The sequence below is a fragment of the Dama dama genome, chromosome 12 (genome assembly GCF_033118175.1).
Source record: "Dama dama isolate Ldn47 chromosome 12, ASM3311817v1, whole genome shotgun sequence".
NCBI lineage: Eukaryota > Metazoa > Chordata > Mammalia > Artiodactyla > Cervidae > Dama > Dama dama.
The window spans coordinates 86,832,627-86,850,563 of record NC_083692.1 but is presented as its reverse complement, the minus strand read 5'-3'; the positions used below and the strand labels follow the sequence as shown (position 1 = coordinate 86,850,563).

Below are 17,937 nucleotides of genomic sequence, written 5' to 3'. Positions count from 1 at the left end.
ACAATTTATAGCAAAAATGTCAGATTGGTCAAAAAACTAAGACCCAGTTGATACTGTCTGCAACATAACTTCCTTAGATATTAGTGACAGAGAGGTATTACCCAAACACTAATCATCGATTTTTTAAATCAAAATTATTACAGGGTTTATGATATATGTTGAAAAGGAAAAAAATCGCCTAAAAATAACAAAGAAATCAGCAGTTGCCAGAGGTCAGGATGGAATTGACTATAAAGGACATGGGGAATTTTGGGGGGTGATATAAATGTTTCATATCTTGATTGTGGTATAGTTATATGGATGTATACATTTGTCAAACTCATTAAACTATATATTCAAAATGACTGCAGTAAAATTGATTTTTAATGAACAAAATTGATTTAAAAAGGAAAGTTAAGCAATAAAATTTCTTTTCAGATATTCTGAACTTGCCAGCAGTTAAATCAGAAGGAAATATAGCAGGTTATGTTGATCTTTTCTGAATGCTGCCATGAAGACCAGACTGTTTTAAATTGATTTCTGAATCAGTAGATCTGAGGTATATACACACAGACAACACACATATATGTGTGTATGCATATATGTATATACACACAGACAACACACATATGTCTATACACATACATATACACACAGATTGGAGAAGGAAATGGCAACCCACTCCAATATCCTTGCCTGGAAAATCCCATGGACAGAGGAGCCTGGTGGGCCACAGTTCGTGGGGTCACAGAGAGTCAAACACAACTGAAGTGACATAGCATACATACATAGATCTGAGGTGGAACCAAAAGTGTTTTTTTTTTTTTTGAATGCACAGCCACGCTTGGAAACTCTCTAGTTACATAATTCTCATTGTTTTTACTATAGAAAGCAAATACCATTTAGAGTATACATAAGCAGTGGTATTATCCTGAAATCTCATATACACTATTTTTGGTCAAAATATATACCAACAGTTCCTTAATATGACTCTTCTGAAGGGTAGAGACAGGTCTTACTCAGGCTTCTCTCCACAGTGCCTACTATCATATCTGGCACATGCTAAGGCATTAGTAAATATTTGTTGAATGAGTATTTTTGAACACCTGTAGGTTCTCTCAGAATGAACAATATCATTCACAAATGTATTCATTAATACTGAAATATATTTATTCTGAAATATATGCAATTGGATGGGAAAACATGGAGCTCCATCTCAGTGCAAATTCATGCTTCTCCAGGTACACATATTTGCCCATTTATTTAGTGGGAATATTCACTCACAATTTATTCAACAGATACCATTTCTTATCTGTATCAGGCACCATTCTAAACATAGAATTGAACATAACAGATCACGTCTCTGCATTCATGGAGCTTTCCTTCAAAAACGGAAGACTGAGAACAGATTTACATGTACTTATGTAGGGTATAGATGATGCTAAGTGTTAAGAGGAGCATTGAAATAGGGAAGAGGGAGAATGAATCTCTGAGGTTGGACGTATTGCTCTTCATAGTGGATGGTTGAGAAGGCTTCTCTTAAAAGGGTAACACTTGAGCAGAAACCTGGAAGAAAAAAAAAAGCAAAGGCTCAGGCCATGCCTGCTTATATATATGGGAGCAAACTATTCCAGTGGTACGGAACCACAAAGCAGGAGCACGCCTGAAAAGGCGGCCAGTGAGATAAAGCAGAGCAGGCAGGGAGAGCAGTAGGAAGGATGAGAGTACAGAGGTAATGGGGGCAGCTCAGAGAAGGCTTCAGAATCCATGAGGGCTACATTTTGCATTGAGTTGGGAGACCCCTGGAGGTTTTAGGCAAAGGAGTGACATGAACTTCCAGATAGTCAAGCTGGTTTTAGAAAAGCCAGAGGAACCAGAGATCAAATTGCCAATATCTGCTGGATCATCGAAAAAACAAGAGAGTTCCAGAAAAACATCTGTTTCTGCTTTATTGACTATGCCAAAGCCTTCGACTGTGTGGATCACAATAAACTGTGGAAAATGCTGAAAGAGATGGGAATACCAGACCACCTGACCTGCCTCTTGAGAAACCTGTATGCAGGTCAGGAAGCAACAGTTAGAACTGGACATGGAACAACAGACTGGTTCCAAATAGGAAAAGGAGTACGTCAGGGCTGTATGTTGTCACACTGCTTATTTAACTTATATGCGGAGTACATCATGAGAAACGCTGGGCTGGAAGAAGCACAAGCTGGAATCAAGATTGCCGGGAGAAATATCAATAACCTCAGATATGCAGATGACACTACCCTTATGGCAGAGAGTGAAGAGGAGTTAAAAAGCCTCTTGATGAAAGTGAAAGAGGAGAGTGAAAAAGTTAACTTAAAGCTTAATATTTCAGAAAACTAAGATCATGGCATCTGGTCCCATCACCTCATGGGAAACAGATGGGGAGACAGTGGAAACAGTGTCAGACTTTATTTTTGGGGGCTCCAAAATCACTGCAGATGGTGATTGCAGCCATGAAATTAAAAGACACTTACTCCTTGGAAGGAAAGTTATGACCAACCTAGATAACATATTAAAAAGCAGAGACATTACTCTGCCAACAAAGGTCCGTCTGGTCAAGGCTATGGTTTTTTCCAGTGGTCATGTATGGATGTGAGAGTTGGACTGTGAAGAAAGCTGAGCGCCGAAAAATTGATGCTTTTGAACTATGGTGTTGGAGAAGACTCTTGAGAGTCCCTTGGACTGCAAGGAGATCCAACCAATCCATCCAGGAGATTAGTCCTGGGTGTTCATTGGAAGGACTGATGATGAAGCTGAAACTCCAATACTTTGGCCACCTCATGTGAAGAGTTGACTCATTGGAAAAGACCCTGATGCTGGGAGGGATTGGGGGCAGGAAGAGGAGGGGACGACAGAGAATAAGATGGCTGGATGGCATCACTGACTCGATAGACATGAGTTTGAGTAAACTCTGGGAGTTGGTGATGGACAGGGAGGCCTGGCGTGCTGCAGTTCATGGGATCACAAAGAGTCGGACACGACTGAGCGACTGAACTGACTGACTGACATGGTCTTATTTGGGTTTCAGGTTGTTGTTGTTTTTTTTTAATTTTTTCTATATTTCTGCCATGCCATGTGGCATGCAGGATCTTAGCTCCCCGACCAGGGATTGAACCTGCACCCCCTGCAGTGGAAGCACAGCATCTTAACCACTGGACCACCAGGGAAGTCCCTGATTTAGGTTTTAAAAAGTCACTTTAGCAGCGCTGTTCATGACAGGCTGTATAGCAAGTGTGAAAGTAAGACCAGTTCATTGGCCTTATTGGGGAATGAGTACATATAGTCTGGCAAATATGCCTCTTCATAAACATTGAATAGGTTTTATCAGTCTACTTACTGGACTTTGGAATTACTTTCTTTCAGCTAGTATTTTACCTAAATACAGCTTGAATTTACTGCAGTAGCAACAGAAATTATTCCTGAACATAAAGAAATATAACACTTTTTATGACTTGGTTGATTGCCAGTAGATAATAATACTTTATAGAGTGTTTGACAGTTCAAAAGCTATTTTACATTCATTATTTCATCTAATCCCCACAATTTTTTAAGATACAGTAACTTTTATTATCTCCCTACAGAGGTGAAAACTAAAACATCACATGCCTAGTCCAAAGTTACATTTGACAGGGCCCAGAAGACTAAAATCCAAGTCTTATGTCTCCATTGAGTCAGGCTTCTATCTCCTCACCTGAATCCATTGATTTTGTTTAAAGGGATCTGTTATGGTCCAATGTTGCTGGGGAGGGGAACACTTATACTAGCAAATTTAGTGTATTGTTTAGGAGGCCATCAACCAGTGAGCAAAGTGTTATACATCTTGGATATATCCTGTATCCTCACACAGGATAAATACAAAAATGTGTAAAGACATTCCTCCCCTGTGAACTTGTTACTTCTTGATACCTTTAACAGTGAATATGGTAAGTAATTACTGGTGTTAAAAAAAAAAAAGCTGTCACATGCTCAGTTCTAAATGGTACAGACAGTAAATGCCTTAGCAATTCAAAGGAAGCAGTGATTTTGGTGGCCAAGTAGATTCGTTAACAGGGAGATGGGATACTTGAGTTGAAGGATGGACAGGATTCTGTCAAAAAAATATCAAATAAGGATTTCTAAACCCAAAAAGGTTGAGGCCTGGGACACGGCATGAATGATGGCATGTTAGTGGTGTTTTAGAGATTTGTTTCTTTTGAGACAATGGCTAGACCAGTCTAGTTGGAATACAGAAGTTGTTTAGAGGATGGCTGTATGCCTACTGCTTTCATACAGAAACTATTTCTGAAAACTGAACTGAAAAATAAATGTGCAAAATTAGGCAGTAGGTATATGTGTAAGTTAAAAAAAAGATATTGGAGAGCTGAAAATACTGTCCAGTTCTTACTTACACCTTGCTTTTCAGAACATAATCTAGAAATTTTGCTGTTTTATTCTTTTCTCTCTGTTGGTCCACTTAAGTCAAATGTGTTTCTGATTAAAGCTAAGGATTTGTTCATCTTACCATACCTTGTGATTTTCAGGCAGCCCCTTCTTCCAGGAGCTCAGAATATTTGTTCATTAACTGTCTCCATCAGATGTGTGGCTTAAGAGAGGTTTAAGGGTGCTGTGTTGTGCGTAGTTGCTCAGTCATGTCTGACTCTTTGCAGCCCCGTGGACTGCAGCCTGCCAGGTTCTTCTGTCCATGGGATTCTCTGGGCAAGAATACTGGAGTGGGTTGCTGTGCCCTCCTCCAAGGGATCTTCCCAACCCAAGGATCGAACCCAGGTCTCCTGCATTGCAGGCAGATTCTTTACCATCTGAGCCACCAAGGAAGCCAAAGAATACTGAAATGGGTAACCTATCCCTTCTCCAGGGGATCTTCCTGACCCAGGAAAGGAACCAGGGTCTCCTGCATTGCAGGCAAATTCTTTACCAACTGAGCTACCAGAGAAGCCCAGTTTAAGGGTATCAGTATATAAAAGAGCAGATTGTCCAAAAGAAAAATATTTAAAGTTGAGGGCATGTAGTGAGAATTAAATTTGGAAAATAAGACCAGGCTTTGTAGAGCCTAACATTTCTTCCAGTTCAGCAAATGTTTATTGAATGTCTACTGTGGCTGTCTATGATGTGTATTTTTTGTGCAGACTACTGAGGCTGCACATATAAGACTACTTATATGCAGAGTACCTCATGAGAAATGCCGGACTGGAGGAAGCACAAGCTGGAATCAAGATTGCCGGGAGAAGTATCAATAACCTCAGATGTGCAGACAACACCACCCTTATAGCAGAAAGTGAAGAAGGACTAAAGAGCCTCTTGATGAAAGTGAAAGAGGAGAGTGAAAAAGTTGTCTTAAAGGTCAACCAACATTCAAAAAACAAAGATTGTGGCATGTGGTCCCATCACTTCATGGCAAATAGATGGAGAAACAGCAGAAACAGTGGCAGATTATTTTTTGGGCTCCAGAATCACTGCAGATGGTGACTGCAGTCATGAAATTAAAAGACGCTTACTCCTTGGAAGGAAAGTTATGACCCACCTAGACAGCATATTAAAAAGCAGAGACATTACTCTGTCAACAAAGGTCCATCTAGTCAAGGCTATGGTTTTTCCAGTGGTCATGTATGGATGTGAGAGTTGGACTGTGAAGAAAGCTGAGTGCTGAAGAATTGATGCTTTTGAACTGTGGTGTTGGAGAAGACTCTTGAGAGTCCCTTGGACTGCAAGGAGATCCACCCAGTCCATCCTAAAGGAGATCAGTCCTTTAGACTGATGTTTAAGCTGAAACTGCAATAATTTAGCCACATGATGCGAAGAGCTGACTCACTTGAAAAGACCCTGATGCTGGGAAAGATTGAGGGCAGGAGGAGAAGGGGACGACAGAGGATGAGATGGTTGGATGGCATCACTCACTCAGTGGACATGGGTTTGGGTAGACTCCAGCAGTTGGTGATGGACAGGGAGGCCTGGCGTGCTGTGGTCCATGGGGTCGCAAAGAGTTGGACATGACTGAGCGACTGAACTGAACTGAACTGAGGCACATTTGAAAGCACAACCCTCTTCTTAGGGAATTCACGTTGGGGTTGGCGGGGGAAGTCAGGGAATATTTTACTTCCTCCTTAGAAGAGAAGTTATACAGTGAAAGTGTATTTAATATGATTGTGGTATGAGGTTTATGTTGAAATTGGGGAAAACTAGAAGCAGAGAGGCAAGTTGGTTAAAAAAGCTTACACATGCCTAAGTATACTGACCTGTTTTCAGAGAGAAAGGCCCTCTACAAGAAGTGTGTCTTATCTGAAAGGGCATGCTACAGAGGCATAGTCTATAGCTAACCCCTGATCACTGAAACATAATCATTAACAAAATAATGCTATGTGTTCATGGTTTCCGTTAATTTATTTTCATCTATTCAACAAATATTTATTAAGCATTTCCTGTATGACTGGCCCTTTTCAGGAACTGGTATCTAGAAGTCAGTAAAAGAGTCAAAGTCCCTGCCTTCATGGAGTTTATATTCTAGTGTCAGTCAGGCAACACCAAACGAGCACACGTGTGAGAAGATGCCTGTCACATGGGAGGTAGAGTTCAGTAATCGTTGGTTACTGAGTTTGAACCCAAGGTTTGAGTTAAGTACCTACTCTTGGCAAGATACTTTTTGGGGGGTACCCTTTTGCAGATTGGAGGGGCAGAGTGAGATTAACTCACAGTTTCTTTTAGATGTTACATAGAAATTCTGAGTCTTTTGTTCAGCCTCGGAGTAGTTATGGTCATATATTCTATTGAATACAGCAAGCTGTCTGTTCCAAACCACTTTTGCTGCTGAAGATGAAATACTGAAGCAGGTGCTGTCCTTTACCAACAAAAGTGCTGTGGTGTCATCCTGCTTGGATGGTTTTTGTTGGCTCCTTGAATTCCTGAAAAGGCTTATTGTTGTCACTGACGATGCTTCACAGAAACCCTTTGTGTCTATTTAGCAGACTGCCTTGGCAAAAGCTTTGTCAATTCTTTTGTTAACTTTAAAAACAGTCAAAATGATATAAGGGACGAGAGGGATAAATAAAAGACTTGATAAGTGCACGCATGCACACACATACATACATCTTTTAGGTCAATTTCTGAGGATTATCTGAAGTATGGTTTGCATGTAAAACTAGGAAAAAGCAGTACTGCATTCACACACGCTTTCATTGTTTCAGTCAGATAAACCTGTTACTAGCAAACATTTTGAATGATTTTTTCTTTATTGGCTTCCCTTAGGCCTTACTTTTTTGGTGGGAGAAGCAGTTTCACATTAAGAGCAAAGCTAAGCCTTTTTGTACAAATTTTATGCAAGAAGGCTACATATTCTTATCTCCTTTTTCTGAAAGCTGGAGTAGGTTGTTAGGTGTGTTTACTGTTGTTGGAAGCAAAGATTTTATTTGACTTTCACATGAGATAAATAAACTCTTGCTTCTGCAGAAACCAAAAATGGTTGGAAGTGAGGGAGTTAGGACCTTACATTTTGCCTCCAGATAAAATGCTTTGCATTAAATTTGTGATTAGAATTCTAGGTTGAACAGATGATGTCATTTCTGCAATATGGTTTGGTGTGCGTGTGCTTTTTTTAGAACAAGCTCAGTAGATATGGAATTAGTTACATGGGTTTTTCTGGTCCCTTTTTAGATGTGAAGCCCTCCAATATGCTAGTAAACACAAGAGGACAAGTCAAGCTGTGTGATTTTGGAGTTAGCACTCAGGTAAGTCTTTTTCCTCCTGATCTGTTCTCATCTCTGTAACATCTACTTCCTATTTTCATTCTCTCTCTGGATTGAAAAATCACCTAGCTGCCAGACAAACAGAACTCTGCATCTTCTCGTCGGCTGGGATTGTGTTATTCATTTTTAATCTCTGAGCGAGTTGCCTTCATCAGAATATGATTGTTCATTGTTTAATGACAGTAAAAACTGCTGATATTGTAATTACTACTTACGAATAGCAAACTTCATTGATATGCAGCTTTGATATGAAAGCGTTTTGGCCAGACAAAAGGGAGGGCAGAGTGGGAGCTGTGCCTGGGGAGTCCAACTGGCCCACAATAAAAATTAATATTGGGAGCAACAATGGTGGAGGGCCATTACAATGTGCAGCACAAATTTTAATTAATTTCCATTTTGGGCCTCCCCTGAGAACCCCGGTGATAGTGACCCATGAGCGTGCTGTGATGTTGATTTGAATTGCAGCCACCTTTACTCCCAGCCAAACACGAAGACCAAAGCGAAGGTCATGGTTGTATTATGAGTTGTCAAAGTCTGTTATCCCTCCAGCGTATTTAGTGTTCGCTTCATTCTGGTAAGGCATGGGGCTTCATTCACATCTGGAGCCATCTGACTAAAAAATGAGTGTTCAAATTCTACTTCAAATTGACTTTTTATATCAGGCGGGTTTGGGGTACTAAAGCGATAAGCATCCTGCTTAAGTGAATTGTTGAAGGTTATCTGCTATAAACTGTAAAGCCGTGCTTGTTTAAATTGGAAATCACATTCAAAAGAAAAGAGATTTAATCATTTTTAATGCCTTTGTAGATAAATTTGTTCCCTTTTACATAATTTTTAGTTGATTTATAGAAATGATGATTGTAGGTTAAATGAGGAATAATTGCCCATTTTATTTCCACATTATCTTTATATTGTTCTAACAGACTGTTTTGTCTCATAGCTGGTGAATTCTATAGCCAAGACGTATGTTGGAACAAATGCTTATATGGCGGTAAGTAAACTTATGCAAAAATAACATTTAAAAGCAACATCTTTATGTACTTCGTAATGTACAATTCTTGAATTAAATCCACAGCTTTAGCCTAACAGATCATAAATTACAAAGTCAATCCAGTCATGATTTGATTTTTAAGTCTTCCTAAAAGATGTTAGGGTTTATACAGGAGCTACCAACTTATCTCACTTTGTTGACTTAACTGGTTGGTTCGAGTATAAAATTGTTTTGAAGTGTAATCCTACAGAAAAATTGCATCTTACAGCACACTGGCTACTTTGCCTCATTGCTTATTTAATTAACCTTAACGTATATCAAAATGTCAGTCAATAAGATCAACTGTTTTTTCCAGGAATAAGCATGCTTCCAAACCAGATGAAAATGAAATTATTAATTAAAAATTAAATTATTACTTATGGGTCTCTGAATGTAAGGATTTAGCAGACATTTTACTGTCAAACTTGTATGTCTGTCTTCTGTTTATTTGAGTTCATGTCTATTAAAAGATAACTTATTAGTCCCTCTGAAATAAATTTACCAGGAATAAGAAGCATAGAACTATTTCAAATACCAATGTGGGTTTGACATTTTTCTTTTGCCTGCCTTTTAAGTAAGGGAAGTTATCTTTGTTCATAAAATTGCTTTTATTTATTGGTTTCCACTTTCACTTCAAGAGTAGGGTGCTAGGAAATGACAAGCAGGAAACTTATTTAGTATTTTGGAGTAATGTTTTAATAACTTAGGTTTAGTTTTTTGATGAGGGGTCTAGATTTATTCAGGTAGTCAGTTGCACTCCAAGTAGTCTTTATAGTTAAACGAATTATGTATGGAACCTTGGATCTTATTCTCAGTGTTCTTTATTCATATATTATTTTGTTAAAAGGATGCTAATAAGGATAGAACCCTGGATCTTATTCTCAGAACAATGGAAAGCATTTTTTAAATTGAGATACCAAAACAGTTAATTTTTGCCTTGCATTGTTTTTAAAGAAAATTCATTATATCTCATTTCTCTGGGTAATGTGACAAAAAAATTAATCTCTGAAGTCATCATACCTAGTTTTTAATATTTATTTATTTAGCTGCATTAGGTCTTAGTTGCGAATCATGGGTTTTCCCCATGGCATGTGGGATCTTAGTTCCCCAACCAGGGATCAAACCTTCGTCCCCTGCATTAGAAGGCAGATTCTTAACCACTGGACCACCAGAGAACTCCCCATACCTGTTTTTTATAAAACTTAATCACCCTCTTGGCTCTACCAGCTTAGCTGAGATTGGTGAGCCACCTTTATAATTAACAAAGCCATGCCAAATGCCATGTCAGTCTTTGAAAAAATATGGAATACTATGATTTAAAGCAAATAACTTTTCCACTCTCCATCATGTTCTTAGTAGTGTTAGCTCTAATAATTAAATTGCGATATGTTTGAATGTACAAATCTAGGTTACAGTTGTATTTTCCAGGTACACAGTAAAGAAATGACTTTTTTTTTTCCTTTTTGTGTATGGATATATGTGATGCATCCATCTCTTAATTGAAAATGTAAAGATTAAAATTATGAAACATTAGCTCATATTGGCAAAGTTAAATTGCTTTGCTTCTTGGGCAAGGGAATTCTAGTTATCCACTTTCTAGTTTAAGCTGTTAAAAGGTAAGATACCTGGAAAGCAAAGAGTGTGATACACAGATCATGAGCTTGGCTCAAATCAACACGCTCTTGTTGAACATGACTTGCCTAACTGCTGTGAGATCAGAGGTTAGGAGTGGGCGAAGGTGGAAGTACCATTTATTCTGATACAGATGTTAACCCCTGCCTGAGGTGTTGTGATGCTGTATTAGAGTGCTAGCAACTGATGGACTGAGTGAAGAGTGTACAAAACCTCCCAGAATATGTTTTTCCACTTCTTATTAATAAGTATTTCAAAGTAAAAAATTTTAAGAAGTTTCATTGGAAGATGGCCACTCCCATTTATTTATGTGTTGTCTATGGCTGCTGTAGCACCACAGTGGCAGAGTGGGATAGTTTTGACAGTTGCAGCAGAGACCATATGGCCCGCAAAGTGAAAAATAACTGTCTGGCCCTTTGCAGGAAAAGTTTGCCAACCTCTGGTCTATGCCAGTAAAAGCTATTTCTGAAACTGAGTACCTTTAATTAATCAACCTGTAATTACTGAGCGCCTTCCATGCAGTTAGCCAGGTATGGTGGCACCACTCTGTAATCCACATAAGAGTTGGGCAAAATAGGAAAATAGGAAACATGGCGTTATATGTGGCCATGTCATGTGTGACATAATAAAGGCTTCAGTTTTACCATGCATACCTTTAGAGAATAAGAAGGCATATAATATTTGAATCTGATGATTCAAATAGTATGTGAAAAGGGCACTTATAAAAGAGAGAGATCACTTTGGGAAGATGAACAAAGACAGAATTAGAGTGTGGGGTGACATGAGTGGGGGCTGGGAGGTATAGGCTAGAGGACAAATAATAAATTTTAAGTATCTACAATTAGAGATCATCTAATATAATGCACTCACTTCACATCCATTTCTCTCACTTTATGTTCATAGCTGTTTCAGTACAAGGATAATAACAATGATAGTAATAGTGGACACTTAATTAGAACCATGCACTAATCACCTTTTAAAGCTTTACATACCAGTTCAGTTTAGTTGCTTAGTCCGACTCTTTGTGACCCCATGGACCACAGCGCGCCAGGCCTCCCTGTCCATCACCAACTCCCGGAGCTTGCTCAAGCTCGTGTCCTTTGAGTTGGTGATGCCATCCAACCGTCTCATCCTCTGGCATCCCCTTCTCCTCCTGCCTTCAATCTTTGCCATCAGGGTCTTTTCCAATGAGTCAGTTCTTTGCATCTGGTGGCCAAAGTATTGGAGCTTCAGCTTCAGCATCAGTCCTTCCAATGAATATTCAGGACTGATTTCCTTTAGGATGGACTGGTTTGATCTCCTTGCAGTCCAAGGGACTCTCAAGAGTCTTCTCCAACACCATAGTTCACAAGTATCAATTCTTCGCACAGCTTTCTTTATGGTCCAACTCTAACATCCACACATGACCACTAGAAAATCCATAGGTTTGACTCTGTGGACCTTTATCAGCAAAGTAATGTCTCTGCTTTTTAATATGCTGTCTAGATTGGTCATAGCTTTTCTTCCAAAGAGCAAAGGTCTTTCAGTTTCATGGCTGCAGTGACCATCTGCAGTAATTTTGGAGCCCAAGAAAAGAAAGTCTATCACTGTTTCCATTGTTTCCCCATCTATTTGCCATGAAGTGATGGGGCCAGATGCCATGATCTTAGTTTTTTGATTGTTGAGTTTTAAGCCAGCTTTTTCACTCTCCTCTTTCACCTTCATCAAGAGGCTCTTTAGTTCCTCTTCGCTTTCTACCATAAGTGTGGTGTCATCTGCATATCTGAGATTATTGATATTTCTCCCAGCAATCTTGATTCCAGCTTGTGCTTCATTCAGCCCAGCATTTTGCATGATGTACTCTACATATGTTAAACAAACAGGGTGACAATATACAGCCTTGATGCATTCCTTTCCCAATTTTGAACCAGTCTGTTGTTCCATGTCCAGTTCTAATTGTTGCTTCTTGACCTACATACACATTTCTCAGGAGGTAGGTAAGGTGGTCTGGTATCCCATATCTTGAAGAATTTTCCACAGTTTGTTGTGGTCCACACAGTCAAAGGCTTTAGCATAGTCAATGAAGCAGAAGTAGGTATTTTTTTGGAATTCCCTTGCTTTTTCTATGATCCAGTGGATGTTGACAAGTTGATCTCTGGTTCCTCGGCCTTTTCTAAATCCAGCTTGAACATCTGGAAGTTCATGGTTCACGTACTGTTGAAGCCAAGCTCGGAGAATTTTGAGCATAACTTTGCCAGCGTGTGAGGTGACTGAACTCTTTAAATCCTCACTACCACCCTATGAGGTAGATAAATATTGTTTTTTTACAGATGAAGACAACGAGGGATAGTAAACCTGAGTGACTTAACCAATTTCATACAGGTAATAAGTAGCAGAGTTAGGAGTCAGACTTATGTAATCACCTTCCAGGGACTGAACTCTTAACTGCTGTGCCTCTCACTCTATCCAAATTATTTATATGTCTCTTCAAATCTGGATTAGTATGTTCAGGGTTTATTCTGGCTTTTTCTCTGTATCCAGTCCTTCACATGGTGCTAAATGAATGAATCAGTTCATGAAACCTGCATTCCAAAAATGATTTGTTCACTAATTATAAGCAGACGATTTAAGTTTTTGTACTGTATTTTATCTGCTTGTGTGATAAAGTATAAAGACCCTCAGATGACTCAGATACAACCCACTAGACTGCTCAAATATTGAAAATAAATCAAAGAAATAGCCTTGCATGTGTGAACAGTCTCACTTTATTCTCCTATAATCTGAAATGTTAGGTATAAGAAAATGGTAATTAGGACAAAGATAGGGAAGCTTTTCTAAGATTATAAAGTCATTAGAATAAACAAACAAGCAAACAATAACAATTTATGGGCGTGTTAAACAGTGGTCCTTGTGGGAGACTTGGAAAGTCATCTGGTCCCACCTCCTCGATGACCCAGAAAATGAAGTGGCATGTTCGAGTACACATTACATTTTAGGGGCAGGCAGGTAATTAGGTTTAAAGGACATTTTAATCCAAAGCAAGAAACATTTTCAGGTATATTTTAACAGGATTTCTTCCAGAAGGATTACAAACGGGATCCAAAAGGTTTTGGGGATTTATATTAAATCATTTCTTGAAAATTCTAATTACTAGAACTTTTACTCTTGTTTTAAAGATAGAAGCCTCTGAAACTTTAACCCACTATTGAGTCATTGTAATTTATTACAATTTCCTAAAATCAGATATAAAATTTTAACATTATTACTATGAATTCCTGAAGTTTTGAAATTAAGAAATCTTTTGCAAATACTTGTCCTTTGGAATCAGAAAGTCAGTCTAAATAATTATTCCTATCTTCTGGACATTTTTTCCACCTGCACTCTTCCTATTCTTGGAAAGTATATTTACCCAGATTATAACCTGTGCAGATTCCATGATCTGGCTCAGTTGGCCATGTTCATGCAGTGATCGTAGTGATAGTGGTGATGATTGGAAGGAGGCCAGCATTTACTAAGCATCCCCATGTGGCATGTACTGAATTGAGCACATTACATGGATTTATTTAGTCTTCAGACAGCTCCATTAGGTAAACATGTCTTTATTTTACAGGTAAGGAAACCAAAGGTGAAGTAACTTTAGCCCAGAATCTCAGAGCTGGCCAAGGATGATGGTCAAGATTTAACTAGGACCCCAGCTTCTAGTTTCTGATAGTAGCACATTAGGTTATTTGGACCAACTCTTCTGCTGAAAAATGCTAATTAAAATAGTTTTAAAAACCATCTCAAATGCACTGAAGAGCTAAGAAGACAACTGGGGACTCCCAGTGATTTTCAGAAGGAAACCTAAAACAGAGGGGAAAATAGAATGTTAGAGTGCCAAAGCTACTTATTCCTGAGGATATTTGCCTATATTGCAGCTGTGAATGATAAGGGGGCTTCCTTAAGGCAGAGGATCTCAGAGGAGATCTTCCCCATACTATGCTGGAAGCTTGAAGAGCCCCCCACCCTACCAAGGACAAAACAAACAAACAAACTAGATCTAAAGCTACTCTTCCCCATCCCAGGGAACAGAAGAGCAACAGGAAGAAAAAGAGAAAGGGGAAGAGTTGTGGCCACAGACTAACTGGCATAAATTTGTACCCTGGATGTTTGTATATGTGACCTGAGTTAGAAAAGGATCTTCATGTTGAGAATATTGTTTGAAGTAGACACATCAACGTGAGGCCCCAGAAAACCTCTGCGAAATTTTTTTTTCATGAACAAAAACTGTAAAGCAAAGAAAACCAGGCCCACAAAGAAACAGAGCAACCCAAAGAACCAGTAGGAAAAAAGGTTGCAAACACACTTTAGATCACAAATTTTAAAAGTGACATAGTTGATTTGAGAAAGTCCAAAACAAAACTACTAGATAAAAATGAGAACTCACTGTTTGGTAGCACGTTGAAGACAAGGGAGAGTTAGTGAACTGGAACGTAGATTGAGTTAGAGTAGTGTGACTACAGAACCCTGTCTAACCTGAATGTTCTACTACCCACACGGTGATCTTACCAGCTTTAAAAAAAAAAAAAGAATCCCCATTGTTTATGATTGATATATATATATATATTTTAACATACTGTTGTTGTTCAGTCACTCAGTCATGTCCAACTTTTTGCAACCCCATGGACTGCAGGACACCAGGCTTCCCTGTTCTTCACCATCTCCTAGAGCTTGCTTAAATTTGTGTCCATTGAGTCCGTGATGCCATCCAACCATCCTCTGTTGTCTCCTCCTCCTCCTGCCTTCAATCTTTCCCAACTTCAGGGTCTTTTCTAATGAGTCAGCTTTTGGCATCAGGTGGCCAAAGTATTAGAGCTTCAGCTTCAGCCTCACTCCTTCCAATAAGTATTCAGGATTGATTTCCTTTAGGATTGACTGGTTTGATCTCCTTGCAGTTATTACATACTAACCTAAAGTTTTGTGCATACTTTGTTAATTTTCTGAGTAGCCTAACCCTGAGCAGAAATTCCTTCATGGGAAGAAGTAAGGGATGTGATGTACCAGGTATCGTCCTGCTTTTGATAAGTAAACGCTAGGGTCTTGTGTTATGAGAGAATGTAAGTCACTCAGTGGTGTCTGACTCTTTGTGATCCCATGGACTGTAGCACGCCAGGCTCCTCTCTCCATGGAATTCTTCAGGCAAGAATACTGGAGTGGGTAGTCATTCCCTTCGCCAGGGGATCTTCCCAACCCGGGGATTGAATCTGGGTCTCCTGCATTACAGGCAGATTCTTTACTATCTAGCCACCAGGGAAGCCTGTCTTTTGTTTTTTAAGTAGAGACCACTAGGAGAAGAGGTTGTAAACAGACTTCAGATCACAGATTTTAAAAGTGACATAGTTGATTTGAGAAAGCCCCAAACAAAACTACTAGATAAAAATGAAAACTCACTGTTTGGTAGGATGTTGAAGACAAGAGAGAATTAGTGAGACAGTTCTGGAATGAGTTAACTAAATCTGGGTCCTAGGTTCATGCCCAGTCACAGCAGTAAGGGGAGGGGTGGAGTGGGCATGCCAGCTTGGAGCAGTGCTCTTTTAAAACCCTCTGGTTTTTAAATCATCACCACTCCTTAGTGTTTTCATTAAGAACAGACCAGAGTTTTCCCTCCACACTTAAACTTCAGTGCAGAAGTGCTTCAGACAAGAGTCATATTTTTCCTTCTATTAAGCTTTCCACACTGGTGACAAATGTCATGTCCATAAGTAACCCAGCTTTTGGTTTTTAACTGAAAAATACTCATCACAGCTCTTCTCTCAGTAGTGCGGTACCTGGCTGTTGGCTTTGTCTTGTTTTGTTTTGGAGGGAAGAGGACAGAGTGGGCCATCTTGGCTTCAAGTGTGAGAACAGATTTGAGTTGTGCAGTCTTAGGCCATCAAGCCCTGGCTCCATAAATTCAGGATGTACTGGGACTCATCTTGTACCCAAGTTAGTTTCAGCAGCCTGGACACATTTTTCCAGTCCCTACTACTGCACGAATTCTTGAGGACAGACCTGTGGAACCGGCTGCCTGCTAGGTGCCAGGCATGGTGCTGGATATGAGATAAGAACTCTCCTTGCCTCTCAGAAGCAGACTGTCAACTGGATGGTTACAACTCAGTGCAATAAATTAATGTGAAAGATATGAACAGCATTTTAAAGAAGTACAGAGGCAGGAATTCATAATTCGACCTGAGGAGTGGAGGAAGTTTTCACCTGAAAAGGGTGGCCCTTGAACAGGAGGGCCTCAGAAGGGCCCTTTCTGGGCACTAAGCGGAGATGAGAAAGGCAGGTCGTCCCCTCTGTAGGAAACAAAGACATGTTTGGTGACTGGGGCCGAGTTTACTGAAGATTCACCCAGAGAAATAACTTTCTAAAATGAAGGTCTCCCAGAGCCACCTCCAGAGATTCTGATTCTGGAAGTTCATTTGTAATAGGCACCTCGGGCAGTTCTATGAGGATGAGTCCAAGGCTGTATTTTGAGAAATACTGACCAGATCAAGACTAGTGTGTGGCTCTTCTGACTTATAGTTCGGAGGGGCCGTTTGACACACAGAAAAGAACCTCGGTTTTGCAGTCAGACATACCTAGTTTGAATCCTGGCTTTGTACTTAAATAATACATTTAGTACTTAATCCGTAACTCTAGACTTTAGCAAGTCATTTAATCTTACTAAACCTCAGTTTTTACATCTGTAAAATGAGGGCAATAATGTTTGTCAGGTTGTATGAAATGTAGAGGATACAGAGTATCTAGCCCAGTGTCTGGGACAAACAGGTGGTCATTCAGTGGTAGCTATTATCATCCTTTCCCAGTGGGTACAAATTAAACCTCTCTGTGCCTCATTTGCCTTATCTATTAAATGGGGATGATGAATAGTACCAGTATAGTATGGGTATTTCAGAGAAGGCAATCGCACCCCACTCCAACACTCTTGCCTGGAAAAACCCATGGAGGGAGGAGCCTGGTAGGCTGCAGTCCATCTGGTCGCTACAGAGTCAGACACGACTGAGCAACTTCACTTTCACTTTTCACTTTCACACATTGGAGAAGGAAATGGCAACCCACTCCAGTGTTCTTGCCTGGAGTATCCCAGGGACGGGGGAGCTTGGTGGGCTGCCGTCTGTGGGGTTCCACAGGGTCGCACATGACTGAAGTGACTTAGCAAGTATGGGTATTTATGAATCTGAACTGAAATATGCATGAAAAGCACTTAGAACAATGCCTGGCACATGGAAATTCTTCAATAAATGCACGGAGTAATGACGTTGTCGTTGGTGGTGATGATGATGGCATTACTCCTATAACTGGCTGGCTGGTTCCATGTGGATGCTTCCTATTATGGATTGATCTCGCTAGAATTGGATAATGGGTTTGTTCAGATATGACCTTGAAACTTAAAAAGTGATGGTAGTGGGGATTAGAACATAAAAGAAAAAGTATGAGGGGATTGGAATGACCATGTCTGTTTGCGGCTAGGAGAAATGGTCACATGACTCTTGGCCCTTGGGAAGAATTATTCTTGGTAGGAAAGGTATT

At 39.7% G+C, this 17,937-nt stretch overlaps 1 protein-coding gene across 1 annotated transcript in view; it reads left to right on the top strand.

The window, feature by feature from the left end:
* Nucleotides 1–17,937, top strand: part of MAP2K5 (mitogen-activated protein kinase kinase 5) — a 261,312-nt gene that overhangs the window by 138,818 nt on the left and 104,557 nt on the right. The window contains exons 14-15 of the mRNA XM_061157999.1: nucleotides 7,651–7,724; nucleotides 8,683–8,733. Coding sequence (XP_061013982.1) covers nucleotides 7,651–7,724; nucleotides 8,683–8,733 — 125 coding nt within the window. The remainder of the gene's footprint in view (nucleotides 1–7,650; nucleotides 7,725–8,682; nucleotides 8,734–17,937) is intronic.